The sequence below is a fragment of the Periplaneta americana genome, chromosome 10 (genome assembly GCF_040183065.1).
Source record: "Periplaneta americana isolate PAMFEO1 chromosome 10, P.americana_PAMFEO1_priV1, whole genome shotgun sequence".
NCBI classification, from domain to species: domain Eukaryota; kingdom Metazoa; phylum Arthropoda; class Insecta; order Blattodea; family Blattidae; genus Periplaneta; species Periplaneta americana.
Window position 1 is genome coordinate 970,314 of NC_091126.1, and position 27,554 is coordinate 997,867.

The 27,554-nt window shown below is 34.7% G+C and overlaps 1 protein-coding gene across 6 annotated transcripts in view; it reads right to left on the bottom strand.

Moving 5' to 3' along the window:
* The window catches only part of LOC138707365 (sodium-coupled neutral amino acid transporter 9 homolog), a 135,732-nt gene that overhangs the window by 64,335 nt on the left and 43,843 nt on the right, over positions 1-27,554 (bottom strand). For 5 of the 6 annotated variants that reach the window (XM_069836663.1, XM_069836660.1, XM_069836659.1 and 2 more), the window contains exon 4: positions 25,656-25,753. The exons of the other annotated variant lie outside the window; for it this stretch is intronic. In XM_069836663.1, the coding sequence (XP_069692764.1) occupies positions 25,656-25,753 (98 nt within the window). The remainder of the gene's footprint in view (positions 1-25,655; positions 25,754-27,554) is intronic. 6 annotated transcript variants of the gene reach the window in all.

The following is a 27,554-nucleotide window of genomic DNA, read 5'->3' on the forward strand; positions in this document are numbered from 1 at the left end:
TCAGTAATCAAAACGAGATCCTTATTACGTGACATTGTTGGTCGTTCCTGCAAAACCAATTTTCACGTTTATTTTTTACTTTTTATTATTTTTTTACTTGTTTTATTAATTTTTTCCGCACGTTGAAGTAATGCAAGTGAAAGCTTTCCTGGCCGCATATATTTTCTTAGAAGTTCTGAAACTCATCTGGGCAGCAGAAAGCTTTTCTTTTGGCGACCTTTCTTCAAGAAGTGTACTATTTTTTTCTCCGTGAACGTCCTCGAATGCTTATACTGGCAGACTCAAATTGGAATCGTTTTGTAGTAGATAGCATTATATATTTCATTCTCAGACTTTGCATCTTGGTTCAAACATAGCGCATTCTATATTTTCAAAAAATGTTTCCCATTATTCCCATCGTAATCGAATTTTCGAGCATAGAAATCTAATTCATTTCTTCATTGACTGTAAAATGTCTTCAGAGCAATCTTTGAGTCCAGAATGTTCAATTATATAATTGAGATTTTCACTTTTCTCTTGCCCTTACTCCACACCTCGAAAACAGCTTTCTGGGTTACGGAGCGCATGGTGTCAAACATAATTAATAGTTATTCTGTATGATTCTGGTTGCAGAAAAAAATCACGACGTCTTGTTCAGAAAGGCATAATGAATATCTGCACAAAATTTGATCGAGGTAATAGAGGGCTACACATTTAAAAATTCAACTCAAAATAATGTAGTAAGATAGAACTTCGACTCTTTGCACATGTTTATTCACACACTTATCCTAGACAATAAGATATAATTTTTAGCAAAAGAATTACTTTATTAATTGTAAGTATATACCTTCTTATAATATATCCACACTGTGTATTAGAGAAAAATATTATATTAACTTCCTCATTTTGTATCATCCAAACATAAACTGCGCGCCTGCTTCTTATCGGAGACATGCAACCTTCTATCTTTTGTACTGTAAGCATCTGTATACACTTGGATATTATATTCTGTAGTGTTATAAACACGTCCATATAAGAATTTAGCATTAAATACAGGTGTGTGGAAAATGATTTTTGGCCAGCTAGCTGCTTGAAATTACACACTGTGCGACGTAGTCAAGATCTGCTAGCTAACCGGTTTCATACGCAGTTTCACTCATTTATAGCTCTGTGCGTTGATTGTGTAATATTGTGAGCATTTCATATACGTTAGAACAAAGAATATTCGTTGTGAAAAAAAAAATCTTACAAACCCTGCAAGAGGAAATTTCGTGCATTACGCAAAGTGTTCGATGACAGAATAATTCGAAAGTGTTTGTGGCCTCCTAAGTCCCTTCGACTGTTATTTGCGGGCTAACCTTAAAAAAATGTACACAGGTAATCCGCGTAATTTGAAAGATTTGAAGGAAAATATTCAAGTTATTTTTGTAATATAGTAAAATTAATTCACGCAATTTACGACAAGATTGAAGCTTGTTTAAGAGCAGCGATTGTCTGATGTAATGGGGTTATTCCTAATAAGCGCAGGCAGGAAGATTTGCATATTCACATAAACAGCGCATAGTGGCATTCTGTGGAGTCATGAATAATTTGAAGAATATTGTTATTTATATTATATTTTAGGTTCTGAACAAAGTGAGCTATTCTGTTATTATTGTATTATTTACGTAATGTTAATATTATGCATGATTTCAAAAAATAATCTCATCTGTTATTAAATAATTATGCAAACAGGAGTGTGTAACACGTTTATTTTTTCCCGGATTATTCTTCGTTAAATGTTGACGTCTCGTGCTGCCATGCATTCGGTTGCGTTACAGTCCAAGTTCAACATCGGAATTACAATAGGAACTTCCTGTCATTATAATATAAATGAAAAATTTTCTTGAAACCAGTTATGGGTATAATACTGTGTGCCACGTACGAGATACACTATTAGATTCACAAAGTAGTTGTTCACCTGATGATAGTAAGAAATACTGTATCATATTTCAAATTTGCTCCAGTAACGTTTTGTGACGTAGAAGGAATATGTTCAGTGTACAAATGTTTCTTTTATGAACATAAAAGGAATATTTCTTTTTATAAAATGAAAATGTTCATTGTTATTTGTTATGTGAGGCTAGAATCAAAATTGTATATTTTGTATGTTTTTTTTATATGTATGGGTAAATTATTTTAGTTTGGGAATTACGAAATTTATAATTACAAATTATTGTTTTTTATATTATTTTCTTGTTTTAAGACTGCGGACGATTGAAGCACATGTTTGTCGTTCTGGTTCACTGACATTGAGAGATACGCTATTACTTTTCATTGTGTAGAGATATAGTCCAAGCTCACACAACTTAACAGTTTTGGTACCAACTTCCATAGCTCGAGTACCGGTAAGTTAGCAATAACAGCGCTTTGCCGGAATAAAGTGTTAGACATACACACGTTACAGAATGCCAATATTCTCACGTTTATAGATTTGTGATGAATTAGTGACAGTCTAGTACGCCAATATTACTGATATATGATGCCATTTCAAGGACACAGATTACTGCACTATGTATTTACGCAATCAGCAACACTTATGTAGGCCTATATGTTACGTCGAAATCTATAAAATGCCTATTTCACGTAATAGGAAAATTATTGTTATGAATAGGCCCTATTGCAACTCTGTTGCAGATTTTATGAAATAGTCTGGTTTATTGTTGAATTCATGAATTCGACATTTCTGTTCATGAAATAAGAAACTGCACGACTGGCGGGTATTTGTACTACAGTTGTACAGCCGCGTCGCTTCGACCCCGCTATGCACCACGTAGTACTTCAGTAGTTCAAAATTGTAGCAGACCGGTCCACAGCCACTGATCAGTTCATAGGCAGGATGCCACAATGTTAACACTATAGTCCAAGTCAAACCTATCAGTCAGGAAGCGTATATGCAAGGCATATCAAAACCGTGAACAAACCAAATCTAACCTGTCATTGATCCTCGACCTTACGAATACTCACTTTCTATCTATCCACCTACCTACCAAAATGCGTATATACAACTCATACCAAAACCTAAACTAACCAAGTCTAACATGTCACTGATCCTCGACCTTACGAAAACAAGCTTTCTCTTTACGTAGGGCTTACTTATCAAAAAGCGTAGCCCTATGTTTAAGGTCTACGAAAACCTGAGCAAAACAAATCGTTAATTTTTATAAAAAAAGACTGACAGAAAAAGGAAAAAAATGCCCCAGAAAATAGCCTACAGAAACTATGACAAATTTGGTGAGGTTATCTTCTGTTATTAGCGGCCAACGGTGAGATTTTCCTGCAAAAAGGATTGTAGAACCAAAAATTGTGTTTCAAATACGGTGCAATTCAACATGTCATACTGTACTGACATCACTTGTGTGAAAGTGATAAATACTGTCGTATGAAACATTTCTTTGAGGAATAGCGATAGAAATAAAATTATTTTGCTTTCTCATTTCAACAATAAAATACAGTAATAATAATAATAATAATAATAATAATAATAATAATAATAATAATAATAATAATAATAATGAAAGTAGTAATTGAAGAGTAAGCGGGAAAAACGATGAATGTCACAGTTTTCTTAAAGTTGATGTCATTATCTAATTCAATGGATCGCTGCGAAATTTAATGTTGTTCTTATGAAAAATGGTAAAAAGGAGAATTATCACCACGAATACAGTAATCCTTTCCTTTATTTTCTATAGAAACAGCACTACATCTTGCAGTTATAGACTCAGTTAGATCATTATCGAATCCTTAACAGAAATGTGACATTCATCGTTTTTCCCGCGAACTCTTCAATTGTTTAACATAAGTAAGTTACTGTACAATATTCGTAAGACATTCTTCAGATTATCAGGAGATTGTTAGTTTATAACTTCTTATATTGTGACATCATAAATCACCTTACTCTTACCTTCTCTTCCACACTGTGTTCTTTGTTCTTAATATAACAATAATACTAGTCAGTAATTTCATATGTTATCGTTTATAATTATTTACCTCATACGATATCATATTCTTAGCACTCAATCCAACATAAGGGAGAATGGCTCACTTCTGAAATAGTCAAAAAAATAAATTACAAATTGCCAATTTCATTAATTCGGCAATCGTTGTGCTGACTTCGTGAAATGAGTAATTTTTTTTTTTTCACGAAATAGAACTTTCATATATTCGGCGTAACCTAATATATACAGGGACATCATTTTATTTTTACTTCAATTTTTATTGTACCTGAGTTTTTTAATGTACTTCACTCCCACTCCCTCTACTAGTGAACTTCCAACTGTCCTCCTCATAGAACCAAGCGTATACAGTCAAAGTCGCCTTAAGTTCGCAGTAAACACAAACAGTATTGAGTTAGTATAGTACGTTCCAGAAATATGTTCGTGTTTTCCAGTGACGAAAGAGCTTTCAATATTGAATCATATTTTCGCACAGGTACTGTCGTCCGTTTGCCTACGTCGCATCCCGATTTCCCTCGCCCGCAACTGTTTAAAATAACTTAAATAAAAGTAATTAACTGTCACGCGATTTCTCCCCTTTCTACGATTCTGCGACATAACCACTTGGACGGACAGTAAATAGCATGTCTGAGTAATGTTATCTTTTCGGATCGGGCAGAAGTGAAGATTGAATTTACAGTACGCAAGGTACTCTTTTATATAATAGGTGTAGAATTATTTCAACATGAGTTACTAGTACGAAGGACGAAACTGGTAATTGGAATTAGATGCAATAGTCTATAGTGCGATAATATGCACGAAAGAACTGAAGCCTGTATCTAAATGAACGGCCACCATTTTCAAAAAGTGTTTAAATATCCGTATTATGATTATTTTTCAATTTAACTTCATTCTCTATATTGTACGCTAATGTGCTGTAGACAGTATAATATACACTGCATAATGAATACGTTCACATGGATAACTCAGTTCGTGAGTAAAAACATTTACTGTTAATACTGTACTGTATTTTGATTCAACAAAAACCTAATGAAAATTATAAAATTCAAAATTACGATATCTCCTAGTTTACGTAAATGGATGAACTACTTTTCTTCCCTCCTATACTTAGTGAAGTGATTTGTTTGTATTTTACGCCAGAATCATCGAACTTCAATCGTGGAAGGGGGTAGCGAACGGTTTTTCCGGCTCTGAACCTTTAATCCAAAGGTATAGCCGCTTAATATTAAAAATGTTAGTAAAAATAAAATGATGTCCCTGTATATATATATATATATATATATATATATATATATATATATATACACACACACACATAGCATGTTTCCAAAATTATCAAACAATAATGATAATAATAATAATAATAATAATAATAATAATACCGGTAATAATAATAATAATAATAATACCGGTAATAATAATAATAATAATAATAATAATAATAATAATAATAATAATAATAGGTCTATTACAGGAAATAGTATTTAGTATGTTATTTAACGACACTGTGGCAACTACTAGCTTATATAGCGAGATGGAGCTGACAAGTGAAGTTAGAAGTTTGATGGCGAAGTGTATCAACATCGGTTAAAAACGCAGTAATCGTAGATTATGAAACGACGGTTAAACAGGAACAGTAGTTAAAATGTAATTTGTGTGCACCATAAATAATCGCCGATTACTTAAACATGGCTAGCTGACACCTCATTTAACCAGAGTAAAGTCTATGATGGTACACTGTTTCTACAAAATGACTAAAGAAAAGCATCCATACCGCTGCAAAGATAATAGTCAACGTCTAAAAATGACTGCGCTCACTCCGTTCTACATCGAAATGAACGTGTCCTACATTTTCGCTTTGCATTTGTTTGCCTTTGGGCGCTGTTATACTTGCGAGTTGCATTTCCTTGCTGTTAGGTTAAAATCGTACAAAATAGAAAATTGAATGCAAAAATGATTATATCCCATTGTGTGGTTGAAGTATCGCTAGACTTAATTACTAGAATTTAAATATATTATATAAACAGATGGAATATCTATAAAGGAAAAGGACGCAGAAGATTAACAGGAATGTGTATACGATCCAGGACCCTGTTTACACGAGGGAACTGTTCATTATCCTATGATCCATCCATAACCTCTCTTTGTTCAGCCAGTGACATAGAGAAAGAGCTATTAGAGTGTTGCCTCTTAAAATACAGAAAATAACAGTTACATAGAATCGTAATATAAGCAGGCGAACCATAGGAGAAATATGACTTTTTGTGTTATTTCAAGTGATCCATTTGTAGATTTTGATAAACGAAATTCCTCCTGAAATTTTCTGTCACTTAATTCCTCCTAAGAATTCTCTCTTTCCACTAAAGAACCTTCACGCTCACGCTCTATCAAGTAATTCAAGTACTGTATTATAATAATAATCGTCTTCGAAATAAACATCTGTGGCTCTGGCCGCCATTTTGCTTTATTTGCTCTACTAATCACTGGTTATCTCCTTTAACCGCTTGAATATGGCCGGTTAGAGATTACTGTGGTTAACCTCCTATTTAAGTCGTAACAGAGGTCGATCCACTGTAAAAATGCTTAACCAGAGGTTAGGTGACAATTTTAACCGGTGTTTACACTAACCGACGTTGATACACGTGGGCATGAGACGATTGAAGTCCTTCAGGTGCTTGAACAGTCAGCCAGGCATTCGCTCCATCACATAGGTATACAGTATTTCAGCAACGATAATCGACCTAATGGGAATTGTTAGTAGAATTTGTTTAATGCAACGAACACAAAACCCTGTTTTTCTCAAAACAAGGTTTATTCACTTACACCACTCGACGACCAAACTCACATAACAGTTTAGATAATCAGCCCAAGCCGCAAGCAATAAGTACACTGTGCTACTGTTTATCAAAATATGTATAAAGTTTATTATAGAAATCTGAGAAAAATGTGGCCGCTTTTATTGACGGAACCGCTGGTGCGCATTAATGCTAGACATTAACATTAATAACATGTTCATAGAATGTTTTAGGCCTTATCCCTTATCTTGTCATTTCATAACGTCTCCTCCAATTCAGAACAGACTGCAATTTATTTATGAATACTTTCAGATCGTGCAGACTGAGTTCGTAAATGAGCCGGCGATGCGCTGTTGCCAAACTACGCATAATAGATTTTCATTTTAATGTATTCTATGAGTTATTTCACTTCCACCCATTGTATGGTGTGTGGGTTGCCAAATTATGCAATCCCTGTAAAAACAATACATCGCATTTCTACTTAAATGACTAGCTTCCAGTTCCAACTGTTGATAATCGTTTTTAAAATTCACGTTGTTTTCTAAAGATCTGATACAAAATTTCAAGACAGCATATTATCGTAGTGTGCGTCTAGACCCGAGGTCGCAGTTTGAGATTCTCTCATGTCCCATTGTTAGACATAAATATGGCGGAGCTGGTCAACGAATTTCAGCTCAGTCTGATGGTGTGGTATCAAATGTAGTCAGCAATAAAAGCGATTCTTGCTGCGAAATGACAGGTTTAGCTAATAAAGCGTTTTCTAATTAACGCTTGACATATTACCATTCGATATAAAATATTTATTGTAATCCTTAAAATCCAGTTAGATAAACGTAAATGTAAGCAACGCCGCGTCAAGGGATGATGTTTTATGCACGGGGTGTAGAGCGAGACTGGGGGCGGTGCTGCACATTGCCCGACTGTCTGCCTGAACCGAAAGGGTTGCAAAAATGATCGTAGTCTCAACTCACATTCGCTTGGGAGAGGCTGTGGCTGTCTTTGCGAGACGTAAGTACATTGCAGTGCTTGCTGTTCCATGTTGAGGTGTTTTCTTACTGATCACATGCATTTAGCTGCCTTCCGCCATTGACCTCTACTGACCCAAAGCTCTACTTTACGATATTCACTTTTTTCTTACAATCGATAATTTCTTAAAGTGGATCTGTTCATGCTTACATAAATTTGCTGTTTTCTTCTTGTCCGGCATGTCTTTACTTAATGATCTATAAATCAGTGTCACAATTGAAATTCTGAAACTGGAGTAGTGGTAGCTTACGTCAAAAATGTGTAGTGTTCAACAATATCGTTTTGTAAATATTATTTATTTTATAAGCCAATAAAGTTTCTAAAATAAAAATTATTAGGATTCTGGAATACATAATAATATGTAATACGTATTACGCTCTGATGTCGATGCACTAAATTAAAATAATATTTTAATTAATAAATGTGACAGAAATCTAAAACACAATATATATGTTTACTGTCTGTCTTTATGTAACAATTACTAGAGGGGTCACTTGTTCATTAATTATTTGTATACCTGACGCATCATTCGAATTTTAAGTTATTGGAAATAGCCTAGTAATTTACAGTACAGGAGAGGAAAATTATATTTTATTCGCGAGTGGAAAGTTTAGCACCCGAGGCGAAGCTGAGCGCATAAAATCTGTTTAGGCCTACTCTCGTGTGCCATTCAATATTTGAGTCGTCCAGTTGTGAAACCCGTTTTGTCAATGAAAAAAGAATTAAAAAAAAAATCAGGAAAAACTGTCATTTGCTTATGCCGAGTGTTACAAGGATGAGTCTTCTACCGTTAACAGCAGAATATGGTTCTTGTATGCCAACAAATCTCTGACTCGTACATTCTGAGATTTTAAATAAAATAATTTGGACATAACGTGCAACAGTATCATGGATAGGCTCCGTGTTCCAGCTACCGAAAGACATGTTGGGTATATAGTACGCCGAACAGGGGTAATGGAAAGGATAAGGATATAATTAGTCCCGTCGAGTACAGTTCTGAAGCTATACTAGTAAACACATGGTTGAGCCGTGAAGTTCATTTTCGTCGTGATCTTTGCAATGAATAATAACGTGCATTCGTAAGTTACGGAGCTTGAAGATATGCGGATGTCACTTGAAATGACTTTATATTGCAAGAAATTCTTTCAAAAGCACATGACGTTATTGGTGCATGATGTAGTACAAAATAATCATTTTGTCTGATATTTTTTCATGTTTTTTATTTTATTTTATTGGGTTATTTTACGACGCTGTATCAACATCTAGGTTATTTAGCGTCTGAATGAAATGAAGGTGATAATGCCGGTGAAAAGAGTCCGGGGTCCAGCACCGAAAGTTACCCAGCATTTGCTCGTATTGGGTTGAGGGAAACCCCAGGAAAAAACCTCAACCAGGTAACTTGCTCCGACCGGGATTCGAACCCGGGCCACCTGGTTTCGCGGCCAGACGCGCTGACCGTTACTCCACTTTTTTCATGTTCCATTAGGATATTGCATATGTCGCTCATCACTGAAAATCCACTAATTTTCTGTGTAATTTTCTAGAAATTCTCTAAAATGTTGATTGTTTAATTTATTTATTGGCATATTGACACTGAACATCATGGTAGACTACACAAATCCATGCTAAACTTCGAGTTAATATCTTCATAATTTTCATATTGTGATGCTACTGGTTCTTTTAGATTACGCTCAATACACTTTCTGTGTCTTTTGGTATTGCAGTGTCTTTCAGTACTTTCAGTAGGCTACACTGTTTTTGTCACTTTTATGTTTATTTCACACAATTTATATGTAATGTTGTCAATATTGACAGTGAAAATACTAGTTTAAATATCCTCAACTATGCCCTGCAATATTACACGCTTGAGCGTCTTACCTAAGACATTTTACCTGTGCAATGAACCTTCAATCAACCACAAAGATGTAGTTATTTAAATAATAGGACTAGTAAGAGCAGTGATCGATAAGACTACTCACTATGACTGCGTCCCGATTTTGACTTACGAGAGCAGTGGTGTCAAAGCAAGCGCATTTTTCTGACCTTGACGTCGTGCGCGGGCATCAACCGCTAGGTATGGAAGGAGAAAGGATTATGTATATGAATAAGTAGCCTGTTGGATTAAGAAAACAGTGGTGCACAAACTTCAAACGGAACGTGAAATTTTATGTTGTTATTTTTATATGTCGTCTTTCTGTTTGATATTTTATTTATTGTCTGTAAAACAAAAGTACTAACACCAATTTCTTAATATTGCAGTTGTGTTTTAAATGTTAATAACATAATAAAGAGTTAAGAAGGAAAATTCACCTAAATTATATAGTAGTACATTCATACTAGACTAAGTGAATGAAACACATCATTCATAAAGAAAGTGATATCCCAAAGAAGGATATTGAGAATGACATGGTAAGTTGGAATTTATATGATGGTATCTTTAGCCTTATAAAAGTAAACAATAAACTAATCAAAACAATATTATAGTACAAAGCAAAGTTACCTAGGTATATGTTTTAACTGTAACTAATATTACGTAACAAAACTCTTATCGCATTATGCTTTTAAGGTGATATAAAAAAGGTCGCGCCAGGGATTTTGGCAGATGGATTTTCTTAATGTGAACTGGAGAGCGAGTTCCTCCCCGCTGCAAGATCGGCTGTTATCTCTGTCGCAGTGGAATGGGTAGGACATAAGAGTAAACATGCACGCCCAAGTATTTGTGCACTCTGGACAGTCACCTCCAAAAACTAAACAAATATTACAGTAGTCTATATGTATTTGGTATTCCCAAGAAACTTGTTCGATTAATTAAAATGTCTCTCAATGAAACTTACAGCAGAGTCCGTATAGGCCAGTTTCTATCTGATGCTTTTCCAATTCACTGCGGGCTAAAGCAAGGAGATGCACTATCACCTTTACTTTTTAACTTAGCTCTAGAATATGCTATTAGGAAAGTTCAGGATAACAGAGAGGGTTTGGAATTGAACGGGTTACATCAGCTTTTAGTCTATGCGGATGACGTGAATAAGTTAGGAAAAACTCCACAAACGTTTAGGGAAAACACGGAAATTTTACTTGAAGCAAATAAAGCGATAGGTTTGGTAGTAAATCCCGAAAAGACAAAGTATATGATTAAGTCTCGTGACCGGAATATTGTACGAAATGGAAATATAATCTGTTATATATATGGAAATATATATGTATATGGAAATATGTTAATCCTTAGTAAATAGATAAGACTGAGTTTTACGAAATACAAACATTAAGGGATGGAAAATGGGAGGCAGTAATGATCAAAATAATTATACCGATTTATTTTTTTTAAACAGCAGACGTGTAACCTTTAAATTTAAAACAAAGATTCACTCACAAAACTGGGTTAGACTATTCATCTCATCTCTCAGAATTGTTTCTAAAATGTATAAGGAAAGTAAAAAAATTCAATTTCATGTAGGCTACTCCCTTGAAATAACTTCAGTTTTTTTTTTTTACTTCCGAGCAGAGAGGAGAGAGAAAGAAGTCGACGATTTTAAAAATTCACTAAACTATATTTAACTAGAGACGTAAAATTTAAAATGAAGGTTACTCTCTACAATATTGGTTTAACATTCTTAGATTTTTTAAATACCATATCCTAAGGTACTGATGAAAAGGCAGAAGGGAGTGAGAAATCTCATGTCATCCGATCTCGATGAAAGTCGATATCTGGGGATCTTTGCGATCACAGAATACGAATAAGGTATTATTTAGTCCGACTTTGTCACTAAAGTGGTGGAGTGGGACAAAAATGGGTGAAAAATTAAATTAGATATCTTAGGGGTTTTCGAGACGAAAATTACGAATAATACAATTTGTGCGAATTCAATATGGCAGTTTCAGTACTACGAATTATATTTAAAAAAATTAAACATCGGATATCGCACACGTAACACATGTACAGTATTTAAGGGGGTATGTAACACCTTTTGATAGTAGGCCTATACATTTAGTAAAATCCAAAGTGTAATTTCTACATATTCTGAATGAATGTTGTGCTAGAATTTAGTATAATCATCAGCCAATACCTCTAGATTAATAAACAACTTTTTGGAATCCATAAAATACAGTATTTATTGTGAATGGTAATTATATTTTTCAGTTGGTGCCATTTGTGCAGGGAAAATTGGTTTCTCCGATATTTTGTACGATTTAGAATATTTTAAAATGCTTTCTTCTCTGTTCTATTAACAATGTGCGTGTGAAGAAATTATTGCCCTTGTAATATCCATTACAATCCTATTTATTATACTCTTATATAAACCTAACTTCCGCAGCATGCAATTTTACCCAATTAACCAAATTATATTTTGATTATTAAGAAGAATCGTAATTTTATTAACTTGAATTGTTGCACCACCAGTAGACGACCCCTTGATTATTGCTGGACAAATCTTGTATATTGATCTGGTAAGGGTAGGATTATATGCTTTTTCCTTTTAATTAAGAGTTAATTTAATTTAGAAAATGTAGGAGACGTATTGTAAAATCATTGCGAACGGAAGTCATTTACATTTATTAAAGGTATTCTTTGAGTAGGACTGTACCGTGGTGTGTTTCATAATAAGGATAATTGATATGAGCTGCTGTTATGAAAATATGAACGACACAGAATGTTATCGCATCTCATTCTCGCAGCTTACACAAACAATATTGGCTCGCCTACTGGAAATGTCATCGAGGTCATCTGCCAAAATCGGTGCCTCCGACTATACTGGTGCGCAACTTCCTATCATCAGAATATTAAATTATTTTCTCGAAATCTGCTAAGCTATAGAGCTGACGTTTTTACAACACATTGGCACATAACTTTTGTTTATGATGTAACAGTAGTTGCTTTGTTAATCCATTTCCTTACAAACATTTTCCATGTGAATATTTTCAAAAATTTCAATACACTATCTTCAATATTACGTATTTACGATAGATTATAATTACGAAAACATGGTTTCAGTACCTCTAAAGCTACTAAATAAACATATCTGAAAATTTTACTTTTTCTGTAAAAGAAAAGTTGAGAAAATATTCATTTTGAATAAAAAAGCAAACTTGCGAAAAATGAGCATTAAAATTAAAACTTGCATCCTTATAATGCACTTATACTTCTCAGACAAATATAAAAAATTAACATGGATACAGTTTTAATAAGTTCTCTTCCCATTATCTATTGAATCAGTGCTGGCCATTCCCTGAGCTCGACCAAGCGGCATATACTACCTCTTTTGTCTGTCTCTTTCCTTTCCGTTGTAAAGCTCGCGCTTGCGCTTATGGGCAATAGTTGACATGACTGTTCTAGAGTCAAGAGAGCAGAGGATGCGTAACTATTTTGTATACGAACGTACCTGTACCTGCGCTGTGACGTCACATATACTGGAATACGGAGCCTAATCATGGAGATAACGAATTTTGCAACAGTTCAGATTAGCGAGTTATGATTTCAAGTTCTAGCAGTGGCGGCTCGTGAACTTGTGGATTGGGAGAGCTGCAGTAGATTTTGGTATATACAAATTTAACTTTTTGATATCATTATTAATAAGTATAGGACAAAAATAAATGCAGTACATATCGAGAAACCAAATTTCCTGACTTAGTTGGGAGATGTCTGTGGCATCATTTGCCATGATCGCTAAAAAACTAATATACCATCCATCGATTTCAGTCTGAATTTCAGATCGGCAGATAACATGCAATCGACCAATTCAATCTAAATTGTTTTAGAATTACCTTTAAACAGTGGCATGTTCCAAATGATTTTTGAGGGGCTCGTTTAGATTACTCGCGAACTGTAGCAACCCACGAAATACACCAGGGTTCTTCGAATAATTTTTTTCATCAAGTCCCCTAAGGGGAAGTTCATATTGGCCACAAAATTTGATACAGTTAATATATATTTTTAACAATTTTACGATTTTTTTCTCACTTCGTTATGTTTGAGAATGTTTGTTCTGTACGCTTCACTTAATTGCGCAGCAATATTAGTTTTGCCTAACATAGCCAATGAAACAACATTTTCAGGTGAGATTGCGAAGATTCGTGCTTTTTAATTTTTAGGGGCAAATGTCCTAAATCTGTCACACCACTCCTAGTCCATGCAGGATCACCACCGAAGAGGAGGCAAGGAAAACAAAATACAGCATTTTTTTTGTTCACATCCACGTAACCACAAATGCTTAGCGTAAATTTCATTGTTAAACTTCCTTACATATATGCACTATTTCGGCTGGATGAAGCTTGAGTAAGATTTAAGTCGGGTAACGGACGACCCTTTAAATTCACATCAATCTCCTCCGCAAGAGAAAGTTGAGAAAAATAAAATTAATATTCTGTAATTCACACACACTCATGCTTGCACATTTGCACTGGTTAAGTTACGGTACTACTGTCACACCAAAGCAACATTCAGATATACTGATGGTCAACAATTTTCTGAAACTGGAAAAGAAGTCTCTTTCGTATTTTACGTGCTATATCAAAGGGATTCTACTCGTGCAATCATTTTGAGTTAAGGCAAATATTAGGTTCTGCTGGAGGCTGGATATATACGTAATAATAAGGCAAAAGAGAATATTAATTTCGTTATATTAACTCTATAAGATTCTACAACAATAAGTATATGAAGAGAAAATAAAAATTTTACCATTTAGTTTAAAGGGAATATAGAATCCATTTTATGCAGCATTATAATAGCGATGTGAGAGGGGAGGAAAGATCTTCCCTTGTGGCCTGGCTCTGCAAGTCACTGCAGCGAAATATGAGTTTTAAACAGCGGCAGTTTACCTCTGCCTCCCTTCACCTCTCTACCTCCCTCCTGACCGTGCAAGAAACACTCACTATGAGATGTTCCACCCTGCAGATCCCAAGACGGCTTTGAATGCAGTGTCAATTCCAAAAAGATTATGCATAAGATAATAGTACACATTCCCGGCCAGAGGAAATATAAAACAATTTACCAATAAAAGTTGTAACAATTCTTCTACTAATTAAAATAAATAGGTATTATTTTTATTTATAATGTTTTTTACAAAGTTCCCAAAATTTCTGAAGACTGTCTTTCTCTTATTTGCACAACTTGGTACAAAATCCTATCAGCAACTGGAAACCATGTTAGTTTAGGTTTGTGGATGTCATCTGAACCACCGTCAGATTTTATGGTTCTTGTTATTTTTTCCTTATCTCCAGAGTGTACGCATCTCGTATGAATTTTATTTTTGCTTTCACTTCTGCAATTCCGAATCCATCAATTTTCATTGTCCTTGCCATGTTTTTGTAAGCCTCTATTCTGGCATATCTATTTTTTTTTATGAAGATTAGAGTTCAGATCCCACAAACACTCGTGTTTTTCATATACGTAAAGAAACTTTGTGACTATTTCAGAATTTCACTTACTCATTCTTATAAATCAAATTTATACAAAACTTGATGCAAAGACATCAACGGACTACGTACTGTACAATAAACTCCATGTTTACACGTGCAACAGAAATGTCCGCTTGCGCATGCGTCGCCACTGGCGCATTGAAAAGTTAGAATGCCACTAACTTTTCGAAACATTGCATGCAGTGTCTAAACTTGCACGCCAATAAAGGTTTACACGTGAAAGTTGTTGTTTTTACTTGCGCGCCAATAGCTATTGGCGCCAGGGAATCCATGCACGTGTAAACCCACCATAATGGAATGTCAGTCGAAAAAACGTGGGTCTGAATCTAGATAAACAGGTTGAGTCTGTGGAGTAGAATAAAATATGACTTTCTATAAATCCAAAATTTCAGGATGATATGAATATCAGAAAAGTGCCCTGGCCCCGCGGGCCTTGAAAAATGGTACCTTGGCACTGCCAGGGCCACCAGACTTGCTTTGTGTGATGGGCCTATTATCAATTACGAAGTGAATACTACAGATTCCTTTCATATTCTTTCACCTTTGACGTTGATGCTTTCTGGCGACAAAGCTGCAGAGTTCACGTTTGTTGACCTGTAACATAGAAATTTATCCTTCTTTCTGCAATCGTCTACCGATTCATGGCGTCACTGTTCTAGAGGTCTGCTATCTGCATTGACCTTACCCTAGTTGATCGTTCCGCAGTGTTTATGTTTTCTTACAAAACAGACTGGACTCTTCAGCATTTCCGGAAGCCTCGGTCGCTAAGAATAATAGTAGACTAGTAGTAATGATTAGGGCCCGGATTTTTATGTGCTAAAAACTTACAAATATTTACTTTTATGAGCTAAATTTTGAAAAATATGTGCTAAAGCTGAAAAAATATTTTCTGAAAATGAAAACAAAAACATCAGGATGTTCGTAACTTACAAGAAAAAATCATATTGAAACTCACCAATTGAAGCTAAACATCAGATGTAAATTGCTGACTGCAGTCAGAGTGCACAAGAATTTATTAATATCAACTCCAGATTGCGGATCACAAATCCTTGCCTATTATCCGAGAACAATGCCTTATATTGAGAAAAGGAACGTTCTACATTACTTAGTCTTAACATTGCATATTTGAAGAAGAGTATATCACTAACACACATGATCAAGTTAAATAAATACTACTACTACTACTACTACTACTACTACTGCTGCTGCTGCTGCTGCTGCTGCTGCTGCTTTCCAATTCTTCTTGATTCTTAGACTCGCCTTCCTTGCTGATATACGAATATTTTCCGAACACTTAAACACTTTGGATAGTAGTTTGCAAGACCATTATATTAACATAATAGGCAGAGATAAAGTCCACGAATTTATAAAGAGACGTGATTTTTGATCGACATCACTTGACAAAAAAAAAAGAGATTAATTCCAGGTTATTAAAGAGCTTATGGAAAATTTACCTATGTACCATATGCTACGACACATAGTGTTTGTATTCGCGGACATGCAGTAACATTTTGCACAATCTTAAATAACAATTTTTTAGAATTTTCCGAAATAATCTCAAAACAATAATATGACAGTAACAGAAGGATACTGAATCCGTTTTTAGACAATTGCGCCCAACTGGCTCAGATGCCAAAAATATAAAAGAAAGACTAATTAAAATAGGTATAGTCTTAGAAAAAATATTGTAGCATAGATGAGTCCCAGAAAAGAGACAGTGCGCATGATCAGAGGTCGAGCGACCTGGTTCACAAGAGAACGGCTAGTTGAGGTAATAAAATTAGTTTCGTTTCGTTGTATGTCTGATCATGCGCAATGCCTCCTTTGTGAGTCTTACAAAGTATTTGTGGAACAAAACTTTTTTCTAAGGCTGTACCTACTGTTGGAATCTTGAAACTGTTTTTTTTTTTTCGTAGAGCATATACCAGTTTGGATCAAAAGAATGCAAGAATATCTCGAGTTTACAAGAGAACCTCTTAAATTTTTTATAACTTTTGCAACCTCGTAATTTATGAAAAATAAGTTTCTCGATTATGGCTGCGATCAAAACAAAAGCGAGAAATGTCCTTGAAATTTATATATATATATATATATATATAATATCTCTATCTCTCTCTGGCTCTCTCTGTCTCTGTCTATCTCTCCGTGTCTCTGTCTCTCTCTGTCTCTGTCTATCTCTCTATGTCTCTCTCTGGCTCTCTGTCTCTATCTTTCTCTGTCTCTGTCTATCTCTCTGTGTCTCTGTCTCTCTCTCTGTCTGTCTATCTCTCTGTCTGTCTATCTCTCTGTCTGTCTATCTCTCTGTCTGTCTATCTCTCTGTCTCTCTGTCTCTCTCTCTTTGTCGCTCTCTATCTCTATCTCTCTCTGTCTCTCTCTCTCTCTCTCTCTCTCTCTATATATATATATATATATATATATATATATATATATATATATCATATTTGATAAGCTACTTTCTGAAAAAACAGGCATAGGCTATTGTGGCATTATTATGTTTACCTTATAATTTCTGAAACACTTTTTGATTTTTATTCTCAACATTGTTTGTTTATGTTTCTAAATACAACATGGACCACATTCTGCAGAAAAGAACCAACCCTCAGTTAATGCTATAGTATTACTCCTGACCTAGTCCTCCATGTTCTACAGAAAGAACCAACCCTGTTTCTGCCTTTGAATGCTGCTTATGGACTGACCAAGAAATCACTGGCACCAGTTTCTGAAATCTCTATTCTGAGGAATGGAACCACGTGGGTTGGTTTCTTTTAGCAGAATGAACGAAGCATTCATCGTGGGATCAACTGTTTGCTAAATTTTATAGTATTGAGAGATTATGTCTTTGTTGCGTATTCTTGTGCGAATAGAGTTTCAGAATACCTTATTTGAGTAGAGGAGAAAGGCTTGTACATGAAAATAATGCATTATTGTGTTCAACAATGAAGACACGCAGACAAAAATTCCCCTATAGTGACAGAGATAAACAGTTTCTTGGAATATCCCAATTGGAACTCACAACGTATAACAAGAAGGTTGATAAAAAAAAAACAAACAAATGGTTTCGTGAGTAGAAGCTAGGGAAATAATGTTAGACAAAACTAAATTATTTTAAATTTTTAAGAGATGATCTTTTGAAGGAGAATATGCTGAAATTGATATTATGAGAAGCAAAATTTATCGACCATCATTAATAGATCTACGTGATAAGCTAATTCCTTAGTAACTCAATGGTAAATCAATAGCTTCGCAATCTACAATCAATCTGATACTGTAGAGTATGATGTTGATGGGTTATCAGGAGAGCTAGGCTTTGAAGTTGAGTAAATTATTAATTTTGTAATAAGGACAGAACTGTTATCCTTCTTTATTATGTTGTTTTCTTCTATTGTTATGATGATTCTGATGATATTATTATTATTATTATTATTATTATTATTATTATTATTATTATTATTATTATTATTGTTATTATTACTCTATTTTTCTGTGAAGTATTGTATTATTTTTGTCGTTTTTAAGAAACATATGTGAAAATTTGCTATGTATACAATTAATTCATGTAATTTGCCTACATTAATACTAAACAAATTACATAATTATGAATGTAGAAAGGCATTTGTAAGTAAATACGATCTTTGTCACAAAAAATATTCTAACAATACTGCGTCAATGGAAATATATGAGTTGGATAATTTCTGTAGAATATCATTTGCACCATACGTCATTTTGCAGAATAGAGCCAAGCTACAAAACCATATTATATATTTAAAAATATAAAGTTCATGAATTCAGTACTTGGGTAAAATATATTCTGCATAATACGACTTTGATAAATACGAGAACCAACTGAATAAATTTATTTATGAATTTTTTTATTCCATTTTAATTTCAATCAATTTCACTCAGCGTTAGCACTGTGTATGCTAAGAAGGCGCTTCTTGTTTCATCACCTCGCGATCCCTCTCAGCACTAATCTGATTTATTATTGTGCTGCCAGGCAATCAGTCCAAGCTGGAAAAGCAACTACACGCGCTACCGCCTAAGCTACGCCGGTGGCAGCCTAGTGTAGGCGCTACCGGTGTTAAGCCCGGTCTAGACGCAACAACTTGCTTGACGTTTTACTTGCACATGCAAAACGTTGCGAGTAAGAAGGAGCGTGTGGACCGTAAAACTGAGCGATTTGTAGAACTCAACGAAGACTGAACACTGAGCTCCAGAGCATCACAAGCAAGCCGCTCTCATGCCTCGCTCAGTTGTAAAAAGAGGAACAATTAAATAGACAGTAAAATTGATGTTTGAAATCTCCGTACACGCATAAAAGTAGACATAACTACTAGTGCCCTGCAGTGAGGCAACAAAGACATCACAAACTTCGTCTTATTTCATATGAAAAACTAATCGCAAATCTGTGCTAAAATCCTTAAGAGGTTAAAATATGAAGAGTTGAGAGTGGAATACAATTAACAATGTGGAACACAAACGACGGCCTCCTCCTGCAGAACGAACATCGGTGAATATCCAACTTCAACATACTCGACAAACCTGAGCCTGTAATGCACGACGCTAATGGCTGCACTGAAGAAACTTCCACTGAATTCGAAAGAATGAGCAAAGATGGAATGGAAACCACTTACTTAGTTTTGGCTTTTCGAATTTTTTGACGCAACGAATTCAATGATTTTAAAGAAGAATTTGGAGATTTCTTTTGCCATTAGGAATCTCGGAATATTGGTAGAAAGGATGAGTTAGGATTTTCAAGAATTATTGAAAAACGTCTTTATTGTTTCCTTATACTGCCAGGTTTAGTGGTTTTTGTAGAAATATTAACATGAGGGGGAAAAAATCCTGCAATGTGCGAAAAAATATTAAAGCTTTTATGAAATATGAACATTTCACCAAAATATTAAAAAATATGGAACATTTTTGGAATGGTTTAGATTGTTTAGAATACGAAAACCCTTGTCATACCGCTAGCAGGAATGGTTCAGATTGTTTAGAATATGAAAATCCTTGTTGTCATACCGCTAGCAGGAATGGTTTAGATTGTTTAGAATATGAAAATCCTTGTTGTCATACCGCTAGCAGGAATACCGCTAGCAGGAATTATTTAGATTGTTCAGAATATGAAAATCCTTGTTCCCATACCGCTAACAGAAATGGTTTAGAATATGAGAACCCTTGTTCCCATACCGCTAGCAGGAATGGTTTAGAATATGAGAACCCTTGTTCCCATACCGCTAGCAGAAATGGTTTAGAATATGAAAACTCTTGTTCCCATACCGCTAACAGAAATGGTTTAGAATATGAGAACCCTTGTTCTCATACCGCTAACAGAAATGGTTTAGAATATGAGAACCCTTGTTCCCATACCGCTAACAGAAATGGGTTAGAATATGAGAACCCTTGTTCCCATACCTCTAGCAGGAATGGTTTAGAATATGAAAACCCTTGTTCCCATACCGCTAGCAGGAATGGTTTAGAATATGAGAATCCTTGTTCCCATATCGCTAGCAGGAATGGTTTAGAATATGAAAACCCTTGTTCCCATACCGCTAGCAGGAATGGTTTAGAATATGAGAACCCTTGTTCCCATACCGCTAGCAGGAATGGTTTAGAATATGAGAATCCTTGTTCCCATACCGCTAACAGAAATGGGTTAGAATATGAGAACCCTTGTTCCCATACCGCTAGCAGGAATGGTTTAGAATATGAAAACCCTTGTTCCCATACCGCTAGCAGGAATGGTTTAGAATATGAGAATCCTTGTTCCCATACCGCTAACAGAAATAGGCTAGAATATGAGAACCCTTGTTCCCATACCGCTAGCAGGAATGGTTTAGAATATGAAAACCTTTGTTCCCATACCGCTAGCAGGAATGGTTTAGAATATGAGAATCCTTGTTCCCATACCGCTAGCAGAAATGGTTTGAATATGAAAATCTTTGTTCCAATACCGCTAGCAGGAATGAAATTCCATATTTTGCTCGTCTCTATGGCGACTCTGCATAAGCCATTTCCTGGGCGAACTAGATCAGTGTATGCGCTTTATAGATGTACTTCGCCTTTTTACAGTGAGAGAAGACGCTAAAATACGAAGCAACATTGCTTCTTCCAAAGTGGATTCGTCAAAACTGAAGAGGTAGTCTGTGCGGGCACTGAGCTGTGTGGCCCGATCTTTATTTGATGTAGTCATGTGGCATGGTGAATTAAGGTTAACGGTTAACGGGTGTACTAAGAGTGTTTTTCTCTTAGTCTCGTGTCGTAGCTTGAAGTAAAGGTCATGTAATGACATCACTATCGGCGCCATAGTAGTTGTTTGTTCGTGCAATACATAAGGAGCCTTATCGTATTATTCACGAAGTATGATTTTTATAATATTATGTAAATACGATATGGCCCGTAATGAAGTATTCCGAAACTAAACTGAAGCCTAATTCTGAATCCTATTAGCTAATATTCATTCTTTATACCGTATGTAATGCATGTGATGTCAGTGAATGGGCCTACTGCATCTCTTATCTGTGTAGAAGCGCGTTCAGGATAATCCACATAGGCCTACACGCACCATGAGGTATGAGATCAGAAGAGTTTTCAGAAAAGAGATATTCTACAGGATGTAAGGGGTATAAATGCCGTTCTTTTCACAGTCTTCGGGGACGGTCTACAGGATCAAAAAATGTTCATACAACATAGGGCCAAAACTTTATAGTTTTCCCAGAAAAAATAATCGTTTTTTATTTTATTTTAGTTATACTCCTTATATCGTTAGTAAAATTACGTAAACAATTACATCAGTAGGTATATGTAGCAAAGAGTTAATATTAGTTTAAATAAATATTTGTGTTCTGTTACGTTTTCGTGAAATTAAATACGGTAATAATAATGCATGCTTAAATTTGTTAATATTCTGGCGTGAGAGACGTGGCAACATGTTCAGCAGAATTCATGCAGCTGAAGTACTCTGCACAGATGTACAGCTCAGCTGAGTTCAAGCTCCCTGTCCATAAGGTTCCTGAGCGGATGGCAGATCAGTACAGGTATTCGATCAATAACTTACAATGTCATTCACAGTTCAGGAACATAATATGTTAATATTAATTATGGAGAAAGTCGTCGTAATTCAAGTGCGGCAAGAAGGATGTACCGTTAACGTTTTCCGCAAAGAAGGTTACCTAATCGATGAACTTTGTAGCAGTTTCTCAACGAATATTAGAAACTGGGAGTATCTTACCCCGTTTCAACAATCACACAATCAGAAAATTCTTAAAAATTACGTTGCTTTAAAATTCTGCATTAGGGAAAAAGTTCGTGTGATTTTATCCAGTATATCATTATTATTTATTTTTTTATACGTACAATAAAAAAGTGGAGCAATATTGTTAAGTAAAATGGAAATTTACCATAATATTCTATTAATGAGAATGAAAGTTTGTATTTGCTGCTCGTTTTAAACAAACAATTATTCTGGTCCGCCCCTGCATTAGAACAGAGCATCTGTCTTGTACCTGTATCTCTGTACCCGCTTGACCTGCACTGTGTACTTGTAAACCCTCTCCTCCCATTTTTGTCAAACGTTTAATATTGTAAACTTTAATAATTAGTTAAATATTGCAATTATAAAAAAAATGTGATGACATTTTTTCTTCCTTATGACATGAATAATCATCAATTTAAAATAATGGCACTTATACCCCTTACACCCTGTATATTTGAAAACCTTCCCGGGATAAGGATGTAACCAAATAAATTTTAATTCATATTTCAGGAGAAAGAAAAATAATTTCTGGGACATATTTCATTACGCCTATATTTACTATTATAGCCATTTGACTAAACAAGGATATTTTATTATTATTCAGCAAATTAAACGCAGTAATTATTTATTGTTATAACTGAATGCTTTAAAATTACTTTTTCCACTTACACCATGTTTCAAGAATTTTATGTTACATCCTTCTTCATTTGTGAAAAGCAGCCGTCCTGGATAGTCTAAGTGTTGTAATTCTCTTGCAATATGTAGGGTATCACCACTGCAGGTGGAAGGAATATGTCTACTGCGATAAATTTGGCTGAAAAGTCAATTCGTAATACCTTTCCTGGTCCACAGTTACACGATTTCTATGCTCATGTCGAATGAAGTTAGGGCGAAAGAAACCATGTCCTGAAATAGCGTTGTTGCGTAACGTGCTCGACTGTCCTGCCCATCTAAAGAAAGCCTGCACAACTTTATTATCTTTGGGGTCAAAACCAATTTGGCCGCTTGGCCAAGGTCCAGATAGCTTCGGACCTTGAATCTTAGACTAGTCCAGTCCGGTTGTACTTACAATGGATACCATTTAAAATACCGAACATATTTCAACGTATCTGAATATAAAATGCGACAGGCCCATGCCATTAGATTTACAGGCATGTAAAAGAACTCCAGCGGGACAAAATTCCGGCAAACCGGCGACATTGATATAACCTCTGCAGTTGCGAGCGTCGTTAAATAAAACATAATTTAAATTTAAGATCACGTCCGCAAAAAATATCCTAAATATGATTTTAAAAGGTAAAAATATGCACAATATGGCCAATATTGAGAAAATTTCCTAAATATGCAAATATATGACACATCAAACATCTCTGAAAGTAACCATAAACGTTTAATTCATGTTTAATTCAACACTAAGAATGAAATGAAAGCCAAGAAAAAAAATGGCATGTCATAAACATCCGAACCCTACTCATTACCAAATTGCCTCTTCTTACAACATGCAAACTATTAGTCTATCAGTTTTAGTATTAGATAATTCGGGGGAAGATGCCAGATGGGGGAAGACAACTTTGTTTGCAGTTCTTTTATGTGTCAGTAATTGAGAGCGCGGATCCTCTAGTTTGAAGAGTGTTGACGGGGTGGACACGTAGCGTGTGCATTTGTCTCACTTTATCGTCTTTCATCGCCGTTATTTTGGATCTTGTGAGCATATAGTCTGGTGAGTACACACTTTATAATATTTCGTTGCTTATATTTAAGGTTCATAGACTGATGCTTTATTTTAAATGGAACAGGCTATCTGCTATATACGTGAGTTGTGCATTTTGTTACGGACACTAGACATACAGCTACGGCAACAACCTTGCGGCAGTAGGCAAGTAAGTGTGAGTAGCGTCTTCCCCCTGTAACTGGGTTAACATGGTTAAGAAATACATTACTTAACCCATAAATTATGTTGTGGAAAGGTTATTATTTGATCATATTTTACATTATATTATTTTACATATTCTCTGATACTTTACAAAAGGTATCAATGATTAAAAATGTAATTCACATTTATTTTCATTTCTATGCAGACGATGACTTGAGACTGGAAAATAAAAACAGATCGGACATCTTAGTCAAAATAAAATTTAATTTGAGCTGCTGAAGATGTAAAGTATGGACAAAAATCGTCATGGGCTGCAGCGAGGATGTGTGGCATTCCATACAGAACTCTGAAATGACGAATGGAATCTTCAAACCTTACTAAATGTTCACCAGGTCCTTCCACTAGCGGAGCATGTGGCAGTTGACCTACATCAATAGTTGGTTCCATCAGAACGGATAACGGGATTTCAACTCTGGAAACAATCAGCCCTATTCCTCAAGTAAAGAAACCTGAACCCTCTGGGCGTAAAAAAACAAACAGCGGAGGTCTCAACTACACCGCAGAGAAGAGAAACTATGCGGGAAAAGGCCAGAAAAAAAGAAACCTTCCCAACCAAGAAAGAAAAAAGAGATTTGTAAGTTCATCTTCCTCTTTCTGGTGACGAAATTAGTCACGATGATAGTGGTAATAGTTTTGATGAGGAAGATGATTTTTGTTGTTTGTTCTGGACACTTTTACGCTAAGAAAGGTTCCAAGTGTGACTGGATTCAGTGCATCGCATGCAAGAAATGGTTGCACGAAGATTGCAGTGGTGATAATTCGCAGTGTATGAAATTTAGTGCAGGCTCGTAATAACATTCAGAATTGTGTCCTAATTAATCAATTTTTGCAAAATTATCATGAAACAATTTTATAACTAATTTCATAGATGTTTCTCTGTAGTTGTAATAAAATACACATAAAATATTCCAATGTTTATTTTATGTATGCCATTTACTGTGTTGTTGCATCTTACCCCATACCAAGTGGCATCTTCCCCGTATATATGGGGGAAGATGCCACCCTGACACGAGTTCTTTTAACATGAAAAATTGTTAACAATATACGCACTTGGAAGGGAACCAATCATTATACAGAGCCAATTATAATTGTATTGCCTTATCACTTCAGGTTTGAGTTGTATAGCCAAGAAATACCTTACAACGAAGTATGAGAAAAATTATGAAATAAGAGGTGATCAGGTAAACTTCTGAAGTTCTACAAGATGCAAAAAAAAAAAAAAAAAAGAAAAAAAAAAGAACAAATTGAAATCTTTACTTACATAGTGACAAGACTCCCCTGTTTTCCGTCTCCTCTTGACTCTGTTCCAGAAATGTACGGCACAAAGTAAGTGAAAGGCACTACATGGTTAGGGATGATCTGAAAATTTTAAAGATTGACATTAGTTTAGGAAAAATATAGCATTTGTTGCGTTAAACCAGGGATATCGCCAAGATGAAGGGATACGAGTTTGTATGGACCAAGGATTGTAATATGTTTGTACGTGAAAATGAAAGTAGAATTAATTCAATCTCTGACTTAGAAAGATTATGAATTCATTACCTCATCATTATTACATTTAAAATAATGTTATTCTTATTGTTCCTTTTTAATACTTTCAACAATGGAAGTAAGCGGCTATTTGGAACAACTTAATTTATATTGTGACAATAATAATATAAAAACAGCCGTCTTTAACGATTTGTAACTCGCTTCATGATTTCAGATTTACTTATTAATTTAAACGTACTCAGTATAAACAGACTTCCTGGAATGGTGTGCATTATTACAAAGCTTCATTAATGATTTTTAATATTATAACTTGAACGGAAACTTGGTTGTCATGACTTTGGCTATGATATTAATGGATATAATATATTAGTAACATTTAATAAGTATAATAATTTCTTTTAAAAGTAGCATTGATATCATTGTAATAGAAACTGACATTAAGCACTTTAATTCATTTCTTTTTAAGATTAAGCTTCATAAAGCCATTTTTACCTAAAAACAATGAACATGATTTTATAGACAATTTAGAGCACTATTCATCCAATTTAAGCTATAACAATCATATTATTGTTGGAAACATAAACATAGACATATTAGAAAATAATAGGCCTATAGACTTAATCGGCAGTATATATATGAAAGCCCTGCATGAATATGACTTTGTAAAATATTTAAATGTCATCACTAGGACTTCTGGAACATGCATTGACCATATATTTTTAAAAGCTCAAAATAATTGGAGCTTCATACCTACCGATCACTATATTGTTTTAGTATATTAAGAATTTCGAACAATTGATACAACTCCAGGCTGCATGTTACTCTTTCATCACAAAATACGTAACAAATTAATTATTCTGATTTGTAAAAAGGAAACCTTGAAATCGGTTTAAAATTTTAACAATGCTATTGCCTGTTTTCACATTTTCTACAATTTAATAATCAATTATATAGATAAATGTACGTTTATTAACAGTAATCGGAAGATTTCAAGTAAATCCAAGAAAATTAAATCCTGGATCTCGACCGGCATTATTAATTCTACAAGACACAACATTGCTTTAAAGTTTAAAAAATAATAAGTTTAAGTAAAGTACAAATAAAAAATACTTTAGAGTATATAGAAATACGCTAACGCTTGTCATTAGAAAAACGAAAATTAAATATTATGAATCCAAATTTTATAGATACAAAGTGACCCTAAGAAATTCTGGCAAGTTATAAATGAAAATAGAGATATAAATGCACCAAGCAAACATTCAATCTCGGACGAAAAGAGTGAAATATTAAATTACCGAAAAAATATTGCAAACGAATTTAATAATTATTTTTCGGAGATAGGACACAAGGTTACTTCTAACATTAACACGTCGAAATTTAACTCTTCTATACAGAGCAATTCGCGTAGTTTTCCGATACCAATGGAGCATTTTCCTGAAGTGGTTCGGTACATATTTTCCTAATAAAGTTTTTTCCTATCTTACATAATTCAGGAATAATCATTGATTTTCTAAATATGTTTGTGTGAACAGAGCTCTCAAATGTCAGCACATGCGATTACTTTGCAATGCATCGAGAGTCATTTGTCGCATGTTCAGTTGACGGTCATACATTGTTAAGTTAGCAGCTTGTTAGTTGTCTCAAGATGCCGTATAAATTTACAACTGAT